Genomic DNA, 21,012 nt, shown 5'->3' on the forward strand with positions numbered 1-21,012 from the left:
ATACATTTTTTTAAATATGATTTTTTATTTATTTTTTTTTAGTTTTTTTTCTTTCTATTTCCATAATAACGTTTTCGCATTTCGTTTGCTGTTTGCTGCTGCTTTTGTTGTTGTTTTTGCATACAATTGTTTATGGGGAATATATAGTACATAAGTGTAAGACTCAAATGAACTTTTGAGACGTGAGAGACATGTGAGAGTTTGTTTTCCTTCGTTTATCCTCCTAATTGAGTACAATGTTTATTTTTTTGTTGTATTTTTTCGTTTGTTTTTTCTTAGTTTTGTTTGTTTATAATTAAGCTGCATAATTGTTTATAAATACACAATAAATGTGAAAAATACTAAATGCAAAAAAATGAAACTAGATACAAGGTGTCAGACTGAGAGTGAGTGAGTGAGAGACATTAAAAGAGAGAGAGAGTGAGAGATAGTGAGTCGGTGAGTGAGTGAGACGGGTGAGAGTGGAAGAAAGAGGCGGAATGAGGTCACGAGGATAACAGCGTGGAAATTCTAGAGTACTAGCTACTAATGCACAATGACCGGCCATCACGGGCTATCTTCTGCGCTCCAAGGACATTTTTTTTTATTGAGCCTGCCAAACTGTTAGCAAGTCCCGCAATGGCACACAAGTTAGCACGCCCACCGCTGCTCTCAATGGGGCGTGGCAGTTTAAGGATGCTGGCCACAGTTTGACAGTCACTACAAAGGCTTCTTAAGAATGTAGGTCATAGAATGGGAAAAAATAGCTCAGAGCAGAGACAGTCATAAATATATTACAAAAGTATAGATTGGAAAGGTAAAAGCACTAGGCATATAAATAAAGTTCCATGTACAGAGTGAGGAAAAGTCTTGGGAGAAGCCTTTGTGCCATCCATGAAATGAATTTCTCGGAGCAATGCTTGCTAAAAGTTTGCCAGGAAAATCGGTTTCGGTTAGTCGTACATACATATATACAAACGATTATAACATATATCATGTGGAAAAACTTGTCACTCTAATTCCGATTGTTATCCTTTATGGGCTTTATCATCCGCGATCAAGTCATTCCGAGTGCCAAGTCGTTATGAGAATTTCTGGTTTATTTTGTTTTCTGTTCGTTTTTCCTTCGTCCTTATGCCATGCCAGGATCAGCCGGGTGCCGGGACACGCCCCCTAAGTCGGTCCCGTGTCTACTAAACTCTTAGCTACGCTTACTTACAAAAGAATTTTCATTTTCGTTGTTTGTTTGTTTGTTGTTTGATTTTTTTTTGTTGTTTTTTGTTCGTTTTTCTGTTTGTTGTTCCTATGATGTTTCTGTTGTGGTTGTGGATGGATGAGAGCGACAGGGAGAGCACCTTGGTGACTAAGTCAGGCTCCCGCCGTTTAGTAGTGGTGCAGCAGGGGGGCGTGGGCCAGCACGGGGGCGGCATGCAGTACGGGCGCATGGGCGATGATCTTGGTGGGGGCGGTCTTGTGGACCACGGCATTGAATCCATTGTGATCGTCGGCGGTGTAGTCAACGGTGCGCACCGAACCATCGGGCTCCACCAGGGAGTACTGGCCTGGATGGAGATGAAATGGTAAGTGGGTCAATTAAATAAATAATGTATTTAATTCTTTTTATTTATTTAATTCTCGAAAATTTATTTTCGAGTAATGTCATTATGCACACATACTTATGGAAAAACATGCACATTTATGGCGTACTACTATCTCTTACTCACGCATTTAAATGTCTTAATTATGTTTCAACTTAGACTGCCAAGTAATATATTCTAGAAACTTAGAACAAATTTTGATTTTTAGGCAGCCAATAAATAATTAAGTGTATCAAATTTTTTTCCCAGAAGATTAAAATAAAAATGTATAAATAAATATCTAACTTTTGTTTTTAAGCAAAAAGAAAGTATTTCAATATGTTCCATATCAGTATCATTTTCAAGTTCGTTGCCTAAGTCTTTTTGTTTCTGTATGATTTTCAAGTTCGTCGCCTAAGTCTCTTGTATTTAGTTCTTGTATGTGTTTTTGCGTAAGTTTGTCGCCTAAGTCTTTTGTTTTGTTTAAGTTAATTTACCCATTTCAACGAAATTTAAGAACAGATAGAACCTTGTTTTGATGGAGTAATTTATAATTTATGATCTCACTCACCCTTCACCACATCACCGTCGCGCTCCTCGGCCTGCGATTTGATGTCGCCGGTGTGGGGATCCTTGATGCCGTAGTTGAAGGAGTACTTGGGATAGGCCACCGGCTCGGCGTGGACGGCATGGACGGCGTGGACGGCGTGCGACAGGACGGGCGCGTGGTGCACCAGCGCCGGGGCGTAGTGGCCCAGCTCGATGGGAACGGCCTGAGCGGCGGCGAACAGCAGAGCGATGGCAACAAAGTACTAGAGAGTGGAGAAGTGAGCATCAGGATCTGGGATTCACTAGGGTTTTTCGGGGTTTCTTTGGGGTTTTTTTTTCTAATTGGGGACAGGGATCGAGCACACACCTTCATTTTGTTAATCGAGCACGAACGGCAAACGGACACACGACGCGAACACGTAGCTAAAAGGACGAAGGACGACTGGACGCTGATTCCTGTGGAGGAGGCTGTGAGGAGATCTCGAGTGACTGAGGACCGTTAAGAGCACGAAATCGTTAGCTGAACTGATGTCTGCAACGATGACCAAAAGTATTTATATACGCGTCGGCCGTCGACGACTGCAACCCGACCACAGACGACTGGAACGAACGAGCGATGGCGGTGGCGGTGCAGCTGTGCCACCGGTGGGTTGGGGTGGGTGATGGTGCTGGTGGTACTGCTGGTGCCGGGGAAGCCAGATGCCAGTTGGCAGTTGGCAGTGGCGCAGTGGTACCCTACCACGCATGTGCCACAACAATGATCCCCAGCTATGCCCCCTCGAAGATCTTTGGATAGGTGCGGCATTTGTTTCTCGGCCTGAGAAGGCGTTCGGTGACTTAGTTTCGCTGACTGTTTGTCTGCTTGTCTGTTTGTCTGCCTCTCGGTGATGACGACGCTGCAATTGAAAGCGACACTTTTGCATTGGCTTTAATGATCTAAGCTCTTTATTTATTGATTTGCCGACATAATTACGATCGATTCTGGTCCGCACAAGTTGGCCGAAAAATATTATTACCATATATGTGGCAATCAAACGGGGCGTCGTTATAATTACCACGCCAACACCAACGAGACACGACGAAAAAAAAAATCCAAAAACTTGCGTAGTTTTTATGCCACGCAATTTGTTGCCTGACATTTTTGCGCCCGATTTCAGTTTGTTATTTCCATGATCTGGAGAACTGTGAGCGGAATTTCGATGTTGCCAAATAGTTTGACTTGGCTAAGCAAATCAAACGCGGCTCAATCAATATTACCCGAGGCATGTGACAAATGTTTGTCGCCAAGATTGCGAGAAATGATAAATATTAGGTGGAATTTCGATAAACAATTAGTGGGGAATGCATACAAATATTATACAAAAATGGTTTTGCAATATTTTTGTTAAACTGTAAAAAAAGGATTCAATAAATAATTAATGTTGGACGGTCGGGAGATTGTTGGCGAATATTTATAATATACGAAAAAAAGATAGATTTATTTTTCAATTATCAACTGCCTTTGCAAACTTAAACCATTCATCCATAAAATCTTCAAGTAATATTAAAAAAGTTTTTTTTAGTTATAACAATTGCATGAACTGATGTATCGGAGAACACTTATTGGTTCAATTTTTTTATAATAAGCATTTTTATTAATTTTTTCTAAATGGCAATTTATACAAAAAAATTTTCAACTTAAATTAACTAAGAACTAAAGCTCGTACTCCTCCTCATTCCATGCTTGCTCAACTCGTAAAAATCAGTTTTTTTGACACTTTTTCAGGCAACACCCACAACGAAAAGCAAACCGCTCTGGCATGACATATCAGAAAATTATTATTGTATCTTATAAAACACACACAAGTGGCCATTAAACGGAGACAAACAGCCGAGGGACAAGGTGGGCAAAGGGGAGACTGCCTGCCGTCTGGGCAAACGATGGGAAAAAAGTTCAATGTTCGTTTGCTAGGTGCAAAAAAAGCTGGCCGAAAAACAACAAATAAAAACCAAAAAAACATAGTCGAGACAAACCAACAGATACTCAGATCGCACTATAAGAGATCATTTGGCCTGGGCCTGGCCATTAGCATGGAAAGCGGAGACAAAGACACAGAATCGACTTACATAAAACGGCTTTAAAGGCGACACATTTACACGGCTGGCCGAAAATCGCTCGAAACAATTGCCAACACAAAAAAGAGTCCGGGCCAAACAAGTTGGCCACGTCACGATCGCACTTTGACAGAGTCAGGAGTTGCAGGGGTTCAGTTTGGATGGCTAGATGGCTGGATGGCTAGATAGCTGGATGGTTAGTTGGTTAGTTGGTCACTGGACAAGACAGCTGGAAAATCGCAGTGACTGCGACAAGCTTTGTCTTTGTCTGTATCGCCGGTTGCGCAATGGAATGGTCCCGCCAAGCGACATTGCCTGATCGATCGAATTGTTTTGCATGCGTTAATTGCACTTGTCCACGCATATCCCCCTGAAATCCCCGCCTGAAATCTATATCTCTGCGCGCCTAACTAGAGATTTATTATACTTTCGGCTCCGTCTGTCGATAACTAGAACAAGCATTTTATCTTGATTTATGTCCGCCGATCTGGCAGTTTTTTTGCCTATGTTTGGACAATGGTTTGATGTGGGCGGGCGGCCGTTAGGGCGGGGCCTCGGAGGGTAATGGTTATCTATTGAACATTTAAACGCACTTTGCATGGCTTTCGAATAACTGAGCCTTGGCCTTAGGGGTATATTCGTTTTATAACTAAGAAAATAATAATACAATAATAATAATAATAATTATCTACAACTTAAGAAACTTCAAATTGAAATGCAACTTTTCAGTTAGTTATTTATGTATTTTAACCTTATTGATACATTTAAATATAAAACATAGATATTTTTTAAAAATTCCTTTACGAATGTTCCCTACTGGTCATTGTTTAGTCGAACCATTTGACTTGATTACCTTTTTCTTAAATTTACCCCTTGGCTTAAATGACTTGACAGTTATAGATTTGTGGCTTGATTTATGCAGTAGGCAAAGCGATTTTTTTGTTTCTTTCGTGATTGAAACTTGAAGGTCTTTTGGCTTTATGGCATTATGTTTAACTGGACAATGGACTCAATTAGAAAGTGAGTGCAGCGCACATTCCACGCAGTGTAATTCAAGGCGTTGCACAACGCTGCGTATGCGTAACGCGCCTTATCCGGTAAGATCACATCCGCTGTGTATTACTTAACCCCGATACTACTTCCGACACTCTTTGGGCATCCCATTACACCCAGGCATCGTATAACTTTGGTTAATTAAAACATTTCCTTCAGCAGGATTCTTGCACGTCCGAAACATACGCATGCTAGCCATGTTTAGTGAGTTTTCGGTCTATCATTCTAAACAGTATACCGCAAATGGGGTCTGCAAGGGGCTATTAGTATACCATAAGTCGGCTGTCAATTAACCCGGTCCGGTTAAAGCCGTCAGCCCAATTTTGTCGCCGGCTCAATTGTGAGATTACCGACGCCAAGTTGGTCTGGCTGCCTGGCATTTCAGCATTATTACCGCATCGCTGCCACAACCAGACGTCGTTTGATCCACTTTCGAGTCTGCTCTCTGCATTTCGCACATTTAATGCGATTTTGCGCATTTGCGCGTTTGAAATTAAGTGAGTGACGAAATGGAACCACCAGCCAAACCAAAGTGGATCACGCATACTGCGGGGAAAATAGATTTTCCGAGCATGCAACAAACTTGCCTGTCCATCGGCCCGCTTGATTGAGTCCATGCGAAAATGAAAAAGAAAACAACATCGAGATCGAAATTGAATCAAAGTCGGAGTCGGGCTCCAATGGAGTCCACTTCGAACGCACACGCTTCAACGGCCTGGCCGATATACTATATATGTGTGTATATCCACTTGACGTTGATGTTGATGTTGTGGTTGCGTAAAAATCGCCCCCTTGCCCCCTTGCCCCCTTTAACCCCGTTGAACCAGCAACATAAGCTCGCCAGATATTTCAATTAGCGTTTTATTTATATTTCTTAATCCTTCGGCACAGGAGTTTCGGGATTATGCAAATATATTCCATTTGAAGCGACGTTACTATCAGATTTATTAGTTGTTTAATAAAGGATAATTACACTAAAATTAGTTACATCATAAAGTGAAAAGATAACCTTTATTATTGGTTTGTGATATTTGTTTACTCGAGCACTGGCACTCAATACATTTTTACAAATCTTAACTAGATACTGTGACCATTATTTGTAGTGACATCGCAATAAAATTTTTCAAGAATTTTTAAATAAAAAAAATTAATTTAAAATTACTAAACAAATATTTATTTAGATTTTTGTATTAAAATACTGTTCCTGAGAAATTATATTAAATTTCTCTTTTATTAAATGGACATTTTTGTATTATTTAGAGTGGTTTATTTTGGTTTTATCACAATATAAGAAATATAGTTAATTGATTCATAATAGTGCGAGATGACCATTTAGTAATCCTCGCTGCTGGCCTCCTCCTGCTGACTGTGAGCATTGGCCTCCACGTATCCTTCCTCGCTGCTGCCCTCGTACTCCTGGTGGTCTCCCTCCTCCTCCCCTTCCCCCTCTGCATCCTTTTCCTTTTCCTCGCCACCGCCACCGCCCTCATCGTAGTCCTCGTGCACCTTGTACTGCCCATTTCCCTCGTGAGGAGTTGCGTGAGGGGCCTCCCCCTCCTCCTCCTGTTCCTCCCCCTCCTCATCCTCCGCTTTGTGGGCCTCGGAGCTGTCGTGTCTCACCTGGTTGTCCACTGTACCGCCACCAGCATCGGCCTCGGCTCCATGGCCGTGCAGAGTTTTCACACCATTCGTAATCACCTCCGCCTGAAAGCCGTTGGCATCGTCGGCCGTGTATTTAACCACACGCAAGGTGCCATCCGGATCGACTACGCTGCGTGGAGGCCATTGAATAAAAAATTAATAAAATTAATTCAAAGTGGCAATTAATGCATGTTCGTAGGTATGTAATAGGTGTTAAGTTGGTGGTTATTAATAGTCAGTTCAAGCTGGTCATACAATAATTTGATGAAGACATGAAAGTGATGAAAAAGTGAAGACTTTATTTAAATTTAAAGTTGTTTATATTTTAACACATTTTTTTGGATAATATTTTGTATAATTTTAAGGGTCAGAAAACAGTTGCTGTTCAAAACATTAATTTTTTTAAGACTTGTATTTTTACTCTATTTTGTTTTCAATTTTCCAAAAAAAAATTAGTTGTTCCACTTAAGGAGAAGCTCTATCTATATTCTAATAAAAGTAAAATACTTTATATATTGAGCTTAAATCCATTGCTCTAAATATAAGAAATTCATTTGTTAATAGTTGTAATTCAGAACCGCTATGTAGACTTCTTGTTTTTCCTGATTATTATGTACTTTTTGGACAAGAGTAAAAGAAGATCTTGGAAAATTATTATTTAAAAATAGGTTTCGAATAACGATTGTTTTTAGTCACATTTTAATAAATTGTCAGTAATAGCAGTTAATTATTTTCAACTTCTAGTATTATATTTTAATAAGTTAAGCACTTAATATGGCCAAGCTTATTTTTAGACAGTCTCTGAGACCCGAATTTAACCATAATAATTTTGTTTAAAAATGTTATGCAAATAAGTAAGTATTTATGTACTTATATGTAATGTAGCTAAGTGTTTGTTTCTATTATTTTCAGAGCAATCAATCGCCAGTTGATGTTGAGTGGTATTAAAGTGGCCACGATGCTATATCAATTTCAGCTCAGTGTGACGCTAATTAATGCGTTGACAAGTTGTCTCCCAGCCCGGCACCCCCCATCCGATCTCATACCATCGCCAGTGACCACTGATCACTGACCACTGACCACTTTCCAGTGGCTGGGAACTCACCTGTAGACGCCGCGCACCTCGTCGCCTGTCCGCGTCTCCTTGCGATTCTGAAGCACACGCGACTTGCCATCCTCGACGCCATAGGCGAAGCTGTATTCGGGCCGGGCCACATAGTCGACGGTGCGTCCGTCGTGGACGGTGACCAGGTGCTCCGGCCCCGCCACCGGACCCTCGAATCTCGCATAGGAATAGCCAACCGCTGCGCATGCGCCGATCACTCCGAGTCCAGCAATTAGCACCACCAGGGGCAGCAAATCTTTGAGGCGCCGCGCCGCGTGGCAAACGCGTGCCTCTCTTCGCAACGCAATGCGGAAGCCGAAACGAGTTGGGGTCTTGGCCTCTTCGGGTCCAAATCCACATTCATCCATGTCCCCAGCTGAGCTGGTGGTTATGCGTCGCTTCTTCATGGCTGGCTGGTGGTGACTGGAACCCTGCGATGGCGATCCCCCGATTCTCGCATACTAAGCGTGAAGTGTCGCACTCGTCGGGTATTTATATAGCCAACGGTTTTTGGGGGGAGAAATGTCTCCGCCACAAGCATTTCCGCGAAATTATGCGCTTCAGTGGAAAGCGGCCAAGCGGAACAGCAGTTTTGCAGGGATGTGGTCAACCGATGACGTTGTGCTTGGCCACAAATTGCAGCATTCCCGCAAATAGGGTTTACACAATGCCCCCACCTGACGTCATCGATTTGCATGGGCCCCCGTAAAAAAGGGGGATCAGAGTTGGAGGGGATTAGAAGCGTCGCTTAAATGCCACGATCCCTGATTGACCATCGCACACCGCGGCGCAATTTGTTTGGCTTGAAAATCGCTTTAAGTGCGTTCAGTCTGCCAGCTAGTTAGCCACACTGAGAAAAATCTTAAGAAATATATTAGTTTCTTATCCTATGTGTTTTAGATATTTGATACTATTTTATAAATTATTTATTTATTTGTTTATTCAGTGATGATTTCACTAAAATAGTTATCTTAGCATTTTTTTTTTCTAAAAAATATGAATTAATTAATAATGCGGTTTTTATACGGTAATCTTTAAGGCAAACTATTTAAGCTTCTTAAATTATTTTACACAACTTTATAATGAGTCGTAAGTCTTTTAATCTTTATTTTTTAATAAAGCTAATATAAATGTGTTATTACTTAACCATTTATTACATTTGAAGTAATAAAAAATCACTGGTAAAAACTGTTGTTTGGTTTCACACCTTCATTTTCTTTTAATAAATATATGTAATAATATAATGTGTTGTTTCTTAACCATTAATTAAGTTTTAAGTAATTTAAAAACTCACTGGTAAAAACTGTTGACTGGTTTCACATCTTCCTAAATAATGATTACTTTTAAGGATATAAAGGTGTTGATGGCAGGTGATAAAATTTTCCCCCTGTGCAAGTGGCCAAATTATCGAAACATGGAACTACCGCCGATGGCCAAGATAAACCAAGCGCAGCTGCAGCCGTTGAAGCTTTGACCTTTTTTTGAGGGTCTGGCAAAAGGAGAAAAATATAGAAAAAAACGACCGAAAAACCAAACCAAAACCGGCGAAAAGCAGGCAAAATATGGCTATTATTTCGGCTGATTCTAATTTATAAGCAACGCGCGCAGATGCAGCCATTGTTGGGTATAGCTGAAAAATGCATATATCATTGGCCTCTGGTACTTGGCGGCAGTTTGTTGTGCGCATGCGCACAGTAGTCGGCCGTTCAGGGGGCTTGGATTGGGACTTGAGTGGCCATCGTGGGAAAACTCGTTGGGTGCATCGGTGTGCGCAGAAAGCGTCGCTTAATTACCCACATTACACAAATGCTATTGCCGCAGCTACTGAGCCACTGTGTAAGCTGTGTTTGCTGAGCTTGCTGAGGCAACGAGAATCGCACATGGATCGCCTCAACGCGAGTATCTTTTTTGGCTGCCATTAACGTAATTAAGACGCAGCTCGTTTGCCCTTTAGCGGCTGCCTAACACGCAACAAATGTGTCACTGCGTTATGACTTAGAAATGGCGCAATGCAAATGCCTGTCAGTCGGCGCTATTAAAGCGAAACTAAGCCACATGCCAGCGAGTCATGTTGCTACTGCCTCTGCAAACGCGACTGAGACTGCGACTGACTCTGAATCTGAATCTGTTTTTTTTCTGCGCCTGACAACGGCCCACTAACTCAGTGTGTCCTAGGCACCCAGGAAAGATCTCTGCGGCCTGATAAATTGCACATGCCACTGTGCTTTTACACTCTGAAAATTTGGTGCCCTTAAATAATAAGGGGTTTTGAAAAACAATAAGAGAATTTCGAAAAACAAATAAATTTAAAATTATAAATGCATATGTCTAAAGATTTATTATCAAACCTTAATATTAGTATTAGAAGATTTCATGCTTGACCTAGAAAGAGGCAATAATTTCAAGATATTGCATTAAATTAAGGATAAGTAATAATACTTTAATTAATTATGATTTTTTTAGTAGATATTTATAACTTACATAATTGCTTTTTAAGACCTAATAATTAATAATTAATATTTAACTAAATGGACCGTTCAATTAAAGTTGTAATTAACAAGTCTGTTAAAAGCATCCAAATAGAAAATTGTTTAATTTCACATTTTAAAACTTATACTTTTATGATACTTATTTTTTAAAACACAAAATTAGTTAAGAATAAAACAATCTTTTACAAAATATAAATTAGTTTAGAAGGAATAGAAGCTGTTGCGCTTGGACCATCTTCTAGACTTACTCTGTGGTAGCAAAACAGCTCGCAAAATAAAGCTAAGTGCATATATGTGCTTTTTCTATGGCCGGTTATGTAAGGAATCGCTGTGCCGGCTTCTGCCCCAATTCGAGCAAAACCCGCTTTGGCTTCGGTTTCCATTTCATTTGCACCAACCAAAACGTAGTCGGGGATGGGGATTGGGATGGAGATAAAGATGGAGACGGGGACCGAGATCTCGATCTGGAACGAGTCTCGGCCTGGTCAGCTTCTCTACACTCTCGATTGCAAAACTCACACGCGTTTAATGAAAGCGAAGCGGGAAAAGTTTACTCAATCAGTTGGCTTAAGCATTTTCATTCAGTTTCCTTTTACACAGAAGTCAACACACGAAAACTGAAGTTAAGATTATCGGTCAAATTGTAATAGTAAATTTGTTTATGTTTTATTAGTTTTTTGCAATGATTTGTCTATCACGTCTGGTCATAATAAACTTGCCAAGTGTCTGGCCACCAAAACGAAGCTCACATTCTGAGAAGAAGGATTCGAACGGCAAGAGTAAGTGTTCAATGTTGTCTTTAAAAATGAATATATATTAATTTCTACATCTGTTTAGTTTCTGTCCAACAAGCTGGCCTGAGGGATTTCCAGAGACCTCTGCAGTTCCACACCAAAAGAGACTATATCAAGTGGTTCAGCCGACTGAGTCGCTGCCACAGAGCTCATCACTTTCCGGGACGTATGCATTCCAGATTTTAGAACCGAATTAAGAGAGGAATTAAAGCTGTTGCTCTTGCTTTGAATTTCACTTTCACACATTTTTTGTCCTGCTCGCCTTCGTTGGTGATTGGCAATTAAGATTGCATCTAGTGCATAGATTAGCTCACGTCGGTGACCCATATTCGGAGTGGCTCAGCTGGGAGCCGGTTGTCGGACTGGCTGGCCAAAGCCGCCTAAGTTGGTCAGTGGTGCGATTGCACCGTGACATGGCAAGTGGCCACTAGTTGGCCAGATTCGAACTCCTTTTGCCGCCTTTCTAGAGCCGCTTTCCTCGTTTCTCTCTCGGCTTTTATCTGCCCCCGAGGCAAATTAGTCAAATGGTAAGAATTATATAATAATCTAGTTATACTCGGCCACCGAGTGGCCGAGTGGCCGAATGGCCCAGTGTCCCGGTGAGAAGTGGGCGTTGCATGTTTGCCTTTCACTTTTTTTCGGGATCGGCCAGCTGTGCCAGGATATATATCAAACGGCACGATTATACAATAGCCCGATCGCCGGATCGGCACGTAATTAGTCGCCTTAAACTGCGCCAAACAATTGCAAAAGGCCTGCATGTTTGAATGTTCTCCAAAACTCCGCTTCGCAATTAAGACATTATTCAATTTGTGACATTCGCGAGAAAAATGAAACTGTAACAAGAGCTCGAAAAACAATTAACTGCATTTTGGCGATTTCCCAAAGCGATGTTCTAATTTTGCAACCAAAAGCGAACAAAAAAAAAAATGCCTCGCTGGGCCCAAAGTTGTGAACATTTAATGAGCACCAAAATCGTAAATTTAATTTATATCGTTTTCTAAGCTTTTTGTCAGACGACAAATTTCGTAATTTTTTTCGCTTGTTGCTGTTGCTGATTCGTGTAAACTGTGCCGACTCGGCATGGAGCTTTGGACTCGAACCCTGGTTGCATGTCAAAGGCGCATGAAACGCCGCCAGCCTGCCACAAGAATCAAATGACACTCGGCATGGTCCATTTTGGCTGCTCAAAAAAGCTGCGCTGCAGTGCAGTAAAAAAAGTATCCATTCAAAGGCTACGATCTGGTCAAAATACCCAGCAGTGTGTAGCCTTAATTGGCACCTCGACACTTGGCCAGGACCGAATCGAATCGAATCCAATCTAGTCAAATCGAATGGCATGGCTGTGTAGGTGCACTTGATGGCCAACTCTGGTGTGAGTGAGTGTGAGATTTATGTTCTGGCCCGCTCTGCTTTGGGTATTCATTGCCCAACTGGCACTGCGGAACACCGACTTGGCCAACCAAGTGCTCGACGGCTTCTGGGCAGTTGGAAGTTGCAAGTTGGCACTTTGGTAGCAGCGGTGCCGCTCTATGATAAAGTATCCCCGCCAATGGTCACGCAAAAAATTTTGACACGACTTACGCATGTCCGAAATGGTCGACGGGGGCAATAGGAATGAGTGGTGGCCATTATGTAGATCTAAGTGATCACAAAAATCAAATAACACTTATGCAACATTTATGTAAATATGTAAGCAAGCAAAGGCCACACGGCGAATGAGTAATAAACATGAAAATATTTCGGAAGGGAGAGTTTTCATTATATTATTACAGGTTCATAGAAACCATCTTCAAGCTTACACTGAAATTTATTTGTATAGACTATCTGAATACAAATTATAATTTATTAAAAAAATATTTTCTCGTTCTTAAAAAGTTATCCGTACAATAACACATACCCTTTCCCTTCCAACGACGCACCTTTAATTGCAGCTTTGCCCCAAAAATTTCAGTGATTAGCCAGGAATTTAATTTGGCTGCACCTTCGCCTCCAACGTCCTCTAAATTCGAACTGCGTAATTGCTTTGCGAAGAGCCGCCCACCTGGCTAAGATATGCAAATAATACAAGTCCAATTTTCAATAACTCAATTACGAAGGCGCAGGTTTGAGACTCGCTGAATGGCTGACAGAAACATCTATAAAGATCGTAATTAAAAAGCAGTTAAACAGACGACAGTAATTAAACACACAATCGCATGAGGCGAGAGCACCAATTATATTTGCCGTTTGTTGAGACTTCGACGATAAAAGCCAGTGGTAATTGACATTTAAGGCAATTCATTAACGCGGCTAACACATGGGAGTCAAAAAGCTAAAGTTAAATACTAAATACCAGCAGGTGGACCACCAAATAAAAACAAAAAAAAAGAGAAACGAGAATAACGTGGCTAATCATGCACTAGATTTCGGGATATGGGTTTTTTATTTACATGCCCGAGTAAAAAATGTTGTCTTGATTTTTTTCAATTTTTCCCCTCACATTTGCATACAGGTTGCCAAGACGACGGCGCCACAATTCTCTTGGGTTCCCAGCCTCCAGCCTTCAGTTAAGCTCGAAGATTTCGGAGACCCGAGTTGTTAGCGGCAATTATTGTAACTTGCGGACGGGCTGCATAAATCAGCTTAATTGCTATATTTAAATTCTAAATTTGGAGCTTTGGCCAAGTGCGCTGTCTAGTTGTGCAAGTGACACGGCCAGCGTCCATTTGGGTCTGCAAACGTAATTTATGCATGACTTTATTTTTGGGCAGGAATTGTAATTTATGCGAATTAATTTGTACTTGGTGGTGGTCTAAAGGAAGTGGTCTTCTTATTTTTATTATGCATATTCATTTAATGTAAGGTTGGTAGAAAAATGATTGCAACATGTTATGGTATAATTTATATATCATATTTTGATGTTGACTATTTTAAGTAAACTAATTTTAAGTCACATATTCTATAAAACTACTATATATATTAAATTCATTGTTTTTATTTCTAGGGTCCTTAGTGGAACCTTAGTAGGACCTTGGTCGGTCCTTTCACGATCCTTTAAAGAGTTTAACAATAGTGCACTAGAACTAGTGAGCAAGTATGCATACATATAGGCATACCTTCTTAGCTTTAGCGGTGTTCGGCTTGAAGTTTAGACATAGTCCAATTTAAAAACTCCACCACCACTTGTATAAAAAAAACATAATCTAACGCTGAAACGGGCGTTTTTGAAAATTCAAATAGAAGTCAATCGATTATTCTGCAGGTAGTGGAGACACCCTCCACATTTAGCGAAGACAGCCTCCATTGGTCTGGTATAAATAATATGGTATATTTACCAAAATATAAATAGTATATTTTTAGCGCCGCACGGTATAAATTATAGATAGTTCCGCGGTCACACTGTCCGCCATTTTACGCTGACAATTTTTTCGCAAGATTGGAGAAAATAGTTCGTGCTCGAGTAGAATGTAAATAGTTTTAGATTTCATCCACGGACGACAGCGAGCAAAGGCAATTATCTTGCTAATTGTTTTGAGGGAGAGATTTCCCGGTAAAAGCGAGGAGCAGCTCGCCGGTTTTGCTCCGGCTTGCTCTGAAAACTGTACGAAGCGTGAGTGCGAGTGCGACAGAGACGGAACGAGTGCCGAGGGTGTGTGTGTGCGCGTGCGAAAGTTGGAAAAGCGGCGAAAAATCAGTTATTACGCCTAGCAAGAGCTCTTTTTCCGGCTCAACATGGCCGACGTGGTCTTGGATCTGTACGCGGAGGACCTAGACAAGGACTTTGCCGGGCAGGCTCAGGTAAGCCACCGAAAAAAGGAGTCCCTTTCCGGGCGCGTGTGTATGTATACACTAGGGTGGATCGATGTGCCGAAAAAAGTCGTTAAGGGGTGAACGCTGTCTTGAGGGGATTCAGCAAATGTTACGCTTCAAAAAAGAGTTCTTAAATCTTGGTTATAACAACATATATCTAAGCACATGTTGTCTTAAAAGCCAGTGTCTAAAATATTTGTTGAATCATAATTAAGCTTAGGAGGATTTAAACACATGGTGTTTTCGAAACTAGACTTCTTAAATCTTAAATGTACCATAATTATATATCTTCAACGGATTTAAACATTTATAATGCTCAAGCAAGAGACTTAAAATTTTAAGACTTACATTGGGAGGATTCAGACACATGCTATCCTAGAAGCTGAAATTAAAGAATTGAGTAACCAAATTGTATTATTCTTTTTTTTTCCATTTAGTTGTTCTGCAAAATAACCTGCTCACTTTTCTTTAACCCATACACTAACTTTTTTTTCCGTACAGGACGAATTTGGTGGCGATGGCGTGGACTTGTACGATGACATAGGAGGTCCGACAGAGGCTGCCGCTTCCGGTGGTGGGGGCGGCGGCACGCCGTCCGCAGATGGAGCAGCCGGACCGGGCTCCGGGGACTCGGGCGAACGGATTTCAGGCGGTCCTAATGGAGTTTACCATCAGAGCGGTGGTAGCCTCACTCCGACCATGAACCGCCGCTACCAGCTGTACGTGGGTAATCTCACCTGGTGGACCACCGACCAGGACATCGCCAATTCGCTGCGGGACATCGGTGTGAATGATCTGCAGGAGGTGAAGTTTTTCGAGAACCGGGCCAATGGGCAGTCGAAGGGCTTCAGCGTCATCTCGCTCGGTTCGGAGTCCAGCCTGCGCGCCGTGCTCGACCAGCTGCCCAAGAAGGAGATGCACGGCCAGGCACCGGTAGTCACGTACCCCAGCAAGCAGGCGCTCACCCAGTTCGAGAGTCTGCAGAAGACGCGCCCGGTGCCGCCGCCGCAGCAGAATGGACCGCCGAGGGGTCCTGCACCGCCCAGCATGGGCGGCGGACCAATGCCCTCTGGACATCCGGGCGGACCGCAGGGAGGTGGACCGCCTGGCCACCCGCCGCGGGGTATGAACACCATCATGCAGCCGGGCCAGTACCGGCCGCAGCACATGTCGCAGGTGCCCCAGGTGGGCGGACCCAACTCCGGACCTCCACGAATGCAGGTGTGTTTTCATTTCACTGGCCCCCGCATTGCCCTAATAGGTCTCATTGTTCGTAGAAACACCCCTCGGGTCTTATTTGTTTTGTTTCTACATTCCTACACATTTTATAATTTTCCGATTTTCATCAAAATTGTTCTGAATGCAAAATTTCCTTACTTAAGTAACATTAGAAAACCTAGTTATACGACTTGATATGTAGTTTATAGACGAATATATCTAACTATTCGACAGTTTCTCACATTTCTTTTGTACATTTTTTGTAAACTAAACTCAAGCCTTCGTAAAAACAAGTTTCTAGCAACAAAAAAAACATTATGTGACTTGTTATGTGATTTATAAATGGTTGAGTTCCAACTCTGTTCTTAATATGTTGTACATTTATAAACTAAACTCAAGCTGTCGTACGTACTAAGTTTCTAGGTTGGTTGTTGTTTATGATTTTAAGTACTATATATAGTAAATTATTTTGGTTTATATATGATTATTTCAGAGCAATTTTCGTAGCACTCCTCAGCCTAAGACATTTTGTATTCTATTATTTTTCTTTACCTTAGTTATAGACCTTTAGTCATGAACAAAAAAAACTGTAATAATTTGAAATCGAGAGTCAGACCTTTTGATTTAATTCTGTTAATGTTTCTTCTTACGAGTATCTGTAATTGTAAAAAAAAACCCGCTATTGTTATACAAAATGTTTATGTATTACGATTTACGTTCTATTCCATGTCTTTGACAACGCTTACGCACACTTCTACCCCACAACAACAACTACTACTCCAACATAAACGTAATACGTATTAATATAGCCGCCGATGCATCCGCAAGGCGGGCTCATGGGCAACCAACAGCCGCCACCCCGGTATCCGTCAGCGCAGGGCCAATGGCCAGGTCAGCGGCCAGGCGGACCACGACCAGGTCCACCGAACGGACCGCCGCAACGACCAATGGTAACAATCCCCAAAGCACTGAGTCCTCTTGTAATCTATGCCATACTATATACTCTAAAGCAAGAAACCGAGAGAGAAACGAAGACTAACCGAACTTAAGTTAACCATAGTTAACTTAGTCTTAAGCGATGTATTCAGAACATTTAAAGTAATTCCACAGATCAGTCCATGCAACACCCACTCATATCCTAGCTAAGACATGTATGCCCTCCTCAGGAACAGTAACTAATCCCGATATTTTCGCCTTGCAGTTCCAAGGAGGACCCATGGGCATGCCCGTAAGGGGTCCGCCAGGTCCCGACTGGCGCCGTCCGCCCATGCACGGTGGCTTCCCGCCGCAGGGGCCACCTCGCGGCCTACCGCCAGCGCCAGGACAGGGCGGACCGCACGGCGCCCCCGCACCCCACGTGAATCCGGCGTTCTTCAACCAGCCCGGCGGCCCTGCCCAGCATCCGGGCATGGGTGGCCCGCCCCACGGAGCCCCCGGTCCGCAGCCAGGCATGAACATGCCACCGCAACAGGGAATGAACATGCCGCCGCAGCACGGACCGCCGCCTCAGTTCGCCCAGCACGGACCGCGTGGTCCGTGGCCGCCACCGCAGGGTAAGCCACCGGGTCCCTTCCCCGATCCTCAGCAGATGGGTCCACAACTGACGGAGGTGGAGTTCGAGGAGGTGATGAGCAGAAATCGCACAGTCAGCAGTTCAGCGATCGCCAGGTGAGTGATTAGAGTCCGCCAATTTTAATAAAATTATTATAAATTAATAAAATTAATTTTAACAAAATGTCAATCTTCAAAAATGGTTAACTAATTGGGTCATATATTACTTATATTATTACAAATTCATTGCGTGGTTCAAACATAAGTCGAATTAAAAAACAATGTTTGAAGTTAAAATTAGAAAAGAGACTGCGTCAAAATTAAATTAATTAAAATTCATCGCATAGCAAAATGGGTAAAGCAATTCGTTCATTTCAAAGATTTTACTTTATTTTTTTGAGAAATCTTTCCTCGTACCTTTGTTTGCATTGCGGTTTTTTGTTAACACTTTCGAGAAGCCCGTTTTCTATGCTAATTTATGCGTTCCAATTATACGATTTCAGAGCTGTTTCTGATGCGGCCGCTGGAGAATATTCGAGCGCCATCGAAACGCTGGTCACAGCCATTTCGCTGATCAAACAGTCCAAGGTGGCGCATGACGAGCGCTGCAAGATCCTGATCAGCTCGCTGCAGGACACGCTGCACGGCATCGAGGCCAAGAGCTACAACAGGCGCGAGAGGTCGCGGTCCAGGGAGCGATCCCATCGCAGCCGGCAACGGCGTGAGCGATCCACTTCGAGGTACCGCGAGCGTTCTCGGGAGCGAGAACGCGACCGGGATCGCGAGCGTGAGCGTGATGGCGGGTAAGCTCAATATTATCACATCATTTAATGTTCACCTACAAATATGTACAACTTTTATGGCTTTGCAGCAGCTATCGGGAGCGGTCACGCAGCAGAGAAAGGGAACGTCAGGCTCCAGATCACTACAGAGATGACAGGTAAAGACAATCGACTGCATATAATTCGTTTCGCTGTCTCATTCAAAAGTTGGAGATAAATTATTCATTTTTCTGCATTTAATAACTTTGCTCTCATAACCACATGTCAACAAAATTTGATTTTTAAAGCGATGTTCTGATATATTTTTGCAGTAAAACTCAGAAAAATTCAAAATTTGTGAAGTCTAAGACAGACCTATTTGTAATGTCAGGACGTCAATAGTTTATTTTTTAACATAACTTGTAAAATCGTCCATTGATAAAAAGTGTAATGTATTTATCTTATTGCATTTTATTTTTTTTAAAAATGTCAAATCATTAAGGAAATATAAACTAAACAAACCTTAAATAGTTTTTGGGTTCTTTGCAAAGAACTTTCAGTATCTAAAACTTAAAAATTCTACAAAAAAGAAAGAAATGTTAAAAACGAAACTATATTCTGAAATGTGTTAACTTAATAAGCTTAAATTAATTGAAAGATATATGATATGTCCAACCAAATATGAAAATAGCTAGGCGAATTATTCACTAATTCCAAATGTGAACAGAAAGTTAATTTACATCCCATTCTCCGACAACAGCCGATCGGTACGTCCGCGAAAGTCACCGGAGCCCGTGGTCGCCGAGGCTGCAGAGGCGCCATCATCGAAGCGCTACTATGAGGACCGCGAGCGATACCGCTCCTCGGACCGGGAGCGGCGGGATCGGGATCGGGACCGTGACCGCGAGAGGGAGCGCGACCGCGACAGGCGCGAGGAGCACCGTTCCCGGCATTGACTGCCGTAAATGGAGGAGTTCGAGCAGCGCCAGTGGATCGTAATCAAGAGTAAAGATGAAACGCAGATAACAGATAACTAAACACACTCTATTAACAAACAATAAGCCGCAGCTTGGTGGGAGGACAAGCTAGCCACAATTAACAGATTTTCGATTTGTATCTAACATTACCAATACGTAGGATATGAATATGGCATACAGCATAGTTCTCCTAGACATACTAAAATAAGCCGAAATGCTGACAAGATTTTACCAACGACGGACGAGGACTGTCTCTGGATCTCTCCGACTTCTCATCCCAGCATCCTGGCAGCAGCAAAAGCGACAGCGAAGTAAGCAGCAGGAGGATCGGTCAGGGAAGGCAATGGGACTTCTAGCGTTGGACGTTTTAGACACTGGTGGGCACTGTATCATCAAACAACAAACAACTAACAGTCCTGCAACGCCGTCGCAGCAGAATTTCAATATTATTGTACTCTAAAATTTCGGTTTATTTAATAAAATATAAACGTATGAAAAAAGAATTGTTCCAGAAAAAAAAACCCATCTACAAAAACTGTGTTGAATTGTGTGTCTTTTTGTACTCTTGTTACAAAAACCAAACCTAAAATTATTAGTTAATGAATTTATAATTGTACAACAAAATTGTATGTAAAAATACCAAAACTATTGCACTTGTGCGTGCAATTAAAATTGAAATTGTTATATTAACAAAATCATTCCGCCGACTGAGGCTGAAAATCGTTAGGCCTAATGTATTTTCAAAGATTTCGCGATTCTTTTGTTGTAAACATCCCCCATGCATTTGTTTAAACATGTTTTTGTTTATCATATAAATTTAAGTCGATCATAGTTGTGTGCCTGTGACTGAGTGTGAGTGGAATTGTAGCATTTAAATGCCGACTGACCCCATCCGCAAAAACGGATGGGGTAACCATAGTGAAATATGTTTGTATAGAATAAGTCGAGTGTATGATTTTTTGGCCAAATACGATAACTTTAGACTAAATTATTCTATAAACAAGCCCAAAACGCATTTAGCGTAGTTTACTTTACTAACGCTCGAATTTGATGTAGTTCCTAACATAGATTCAATGAAAAAACGAAGTTATTTAGATCCCCCCGAGATACTGTACTACTCGCGGCTCATTTTACTAAACTAGCTTTTCAATTGTATCATCTACATTTTACTTTTTTAAATTTTAGCTTTACTTTTTATTTGTACATACATTTTGTAAACGATACTCGACTAAGATCATGTCGCACTAAACCCGAATTATTACAATTACACCTCTGTATACGCAACTCTTACGATTTAAAAGTACCTGTAACTCTCCGCAGAGCGGGAGCCTAAAGGTGTTATGAGTATTATGAGCTTACAATTTTTGACTGAGATTGTGATATTGATGAAACAAACTACATATGAAATTACATATAGAAACGATTACTTAAG

At 41.7% G+C, this 21,012-nt stretch overlaps 4 protein-coding genes across 8 annotated transcripts; 2 read left to right on the forward strand and 2 right to left on the reverse strand.

Annotated features, from left to right (window-relative positions):
• Nucleotides 1-70: 70 nt before the first annotated feature.
• Nucleotides 71-2,645, reverse strand: LOC128258467 (cuticle protein 8). The gene is made up of 3 exons (XM_052990097.1): nt 2,473-2,645; nt 2,128-2,368; nt 71-1,541 (listed from the first exon to the last, which is right to left on the reverse strand). The coding sequence occupies exons 1-3, from the start codon at nt 2,476-2,478 to the stop codon at nt 1,363-1,365; spliced, it is 426 nt and encodes a 141-aa protein (XP_052846057.1). The 5' UTR covers nt 2,479-2,645; the 3' UTR covers nt 71-1,362.
• Nucleotides 2,646-6,521: 3,876 nt separating this feature from the next.
• Nucleotides 6,522-8,887, reverse strand: LOC128258458 (larval cuticle protein A1A). Of its 2 annotated transcripts, none has more exons than XM_052990084.1 (2): nt 7,999-8,887; nt 6,522-7,023 (listed from the first exon to the last, which is right to left on the reverse strand). In XM_052990084.1, exons 1-2 carry the CDS (start codon nt 8,403-8,405, stop codon nt 6,585-6,587), a joined length of 846 nt encoding a protein of 281 aa, XP_052846044.1. In that variant the 5' UTR covers nt 8,406-8,887; the 3' UTR covers nt 6,522-6,584. The 2 variants fall into 2 exon arrangements, with proteins under 2 accessions (XP_052846044.1, XP_052846045.1); XM_052990085.1 differs by having other exon boundaries at nt 6,849-7,018; nt 7,999-8,862.
• Nucleotides 8,888-10,558: 1,671 nt separating this feature from the next.
• Nucleotides 10,559-14,414, forward strand: LOC128258470 (uncharacterized). Of its 2 annotated transcripts, XR_008267961.1 has the most exons (3): nt 10,559-11,266; nt 11,325-14,003; nt 14,268-14,414. XR_008267961.1 is itself a non-coding variant. In XM_052990100.1 (2 exons), exons 1-2 carry the CDS (start codon nt 11,170-11,172, stop codon nt 11,465-11,467), a joined length of 240 nt encoding a protein of 79 aa, XP_052846060.1. In that variant the 5' UTR covers nt 10,711-11,169; the 3' UTR covers nt 11,468-11,516. The 2 variants fall into 2 exon arrangements, 1 of the variants encoding a protein (XP_052846060.1); XM_052990100.1 differs by lacking the exon at nt 14,268-14,414 and having other exon boundaries at nt 10,711-11,266; nt 11,325-11,516.
• Nucleotides 14,415-14,632: 218 nt separating this feature from the next.
• On the forward strand, nt 14,633-20,105 carry LOC128258444 (cleavage and polyadenylation specificity factor subunit 6). Of its 3 annotated transcripts, none has more exons than XM_052990063.1 (7): nt 14,633-15,061; nt 15,575-16,294; nt 17,101-17,241; nt 17,493-17,959; nt 18,346-18,645; nt 18,714-18,782; nt 19,364-20,105. In XM_052990063.1, the coding sequence occupies exons 1-7, from the start codon at nt 14,996-14,998 to the stop codon at nt 19,557-19,559; spliced, it is 1,959 nt and encodes a 652-aa protein (XP_052846023.1). In that variant the 5' UTR covers nt 14,633-14,995; the 3' UTR covers nt 19,560-20,105. The 3 variants fall into 3 exon arrangements, with proteins under 3 accessions (XP_052846023.1, XP_052846024.1, XP_052846025.1); XM_052990064.1 differs by having other exon boundaries at nt 18,717-18,782; XM_052990065.1 differs by lacking the exon at nt 17,101-17,241.
• The last annotated feature ends 907 nt before the right edge of the window (nt 20,106-21,012 follow it).

The sequence above is a fragment of the Drosophila gunungcola genome (assembly GCF_025200985.1).
Source record: "Drosophila gunungcola strain Sukarami chromosome 3L unlocalized genomic scaffold, Dgunungcola_SK_2 000003F, whole genome shotgun sequence".
Taxonomy (NCBI): Eukaryota; Metazoa; Arthropoda; class Insecta; order Diptera; family Drosophilidae; genus Drosophila; species Drosophila gunungcola.

Bases quoted from the DNA above. Each gene is read 5' to 3' on its own strand.
- LOC128258467 (XM_052990097.1), bottom strand. The intron at 1,542-2,127 runs GTGAGTGAGATC...ATCTCCATCCAG, and splicing joins CGACGGTGATGTGGTGAAGG to GCCAGTACTCCCTGGTGGAG.
- LOC128258470 (XM_052990100.1), top strand. From the start codon at position 11,170: ATGATTTGTCTATCACGTCTGGTCATAATAAACTTGCCAAGTGTCTGG. The intron at 11,267-11,324 runs GTAAGTGTTCAA...ACATCTGTTTAG, and splicing joins GAAGGATTCGAACGGCAAGA to TTTCTGTCCAACAAGCTGGC.
- LOC128258444 (XM_052990063.1), top strand. From the start codon at position 14,996: ATGGCCGACGTGGTCTTGGATCTGTACGCGGAGGACCTAGACAAGGAC. The intron at 15,062-15,574 runs GTAAGCCACCGA...TTTTCCGTACAG, and splicing joins ACTTTGCCGGGCAGGCTCAG to GACGAATTTGGTGGCGATGG. The intron at 17,960-18,345 runs GTGAGTGATTAG...ATACGATTTCAG, and splicing joins AGCAGTTCAGCGATCGCCAG to AGCTGTTTCTGATGCGGCCG.
- LOC128258458 (XM_052990084.1), bottom strand. From the start codon at position 8,405: ATGAAGAAGCGACGCATAACCACCAGCTCAGCTGGGGACATGGATGAA. The intron at 7,024-7,998 runs GTGAGTTCCCAG...GCCTCCACGCAG, and splicing joins GAGGTGCGCGGCGTCTACAG to CGTAGTCGATCCGGATGGCA.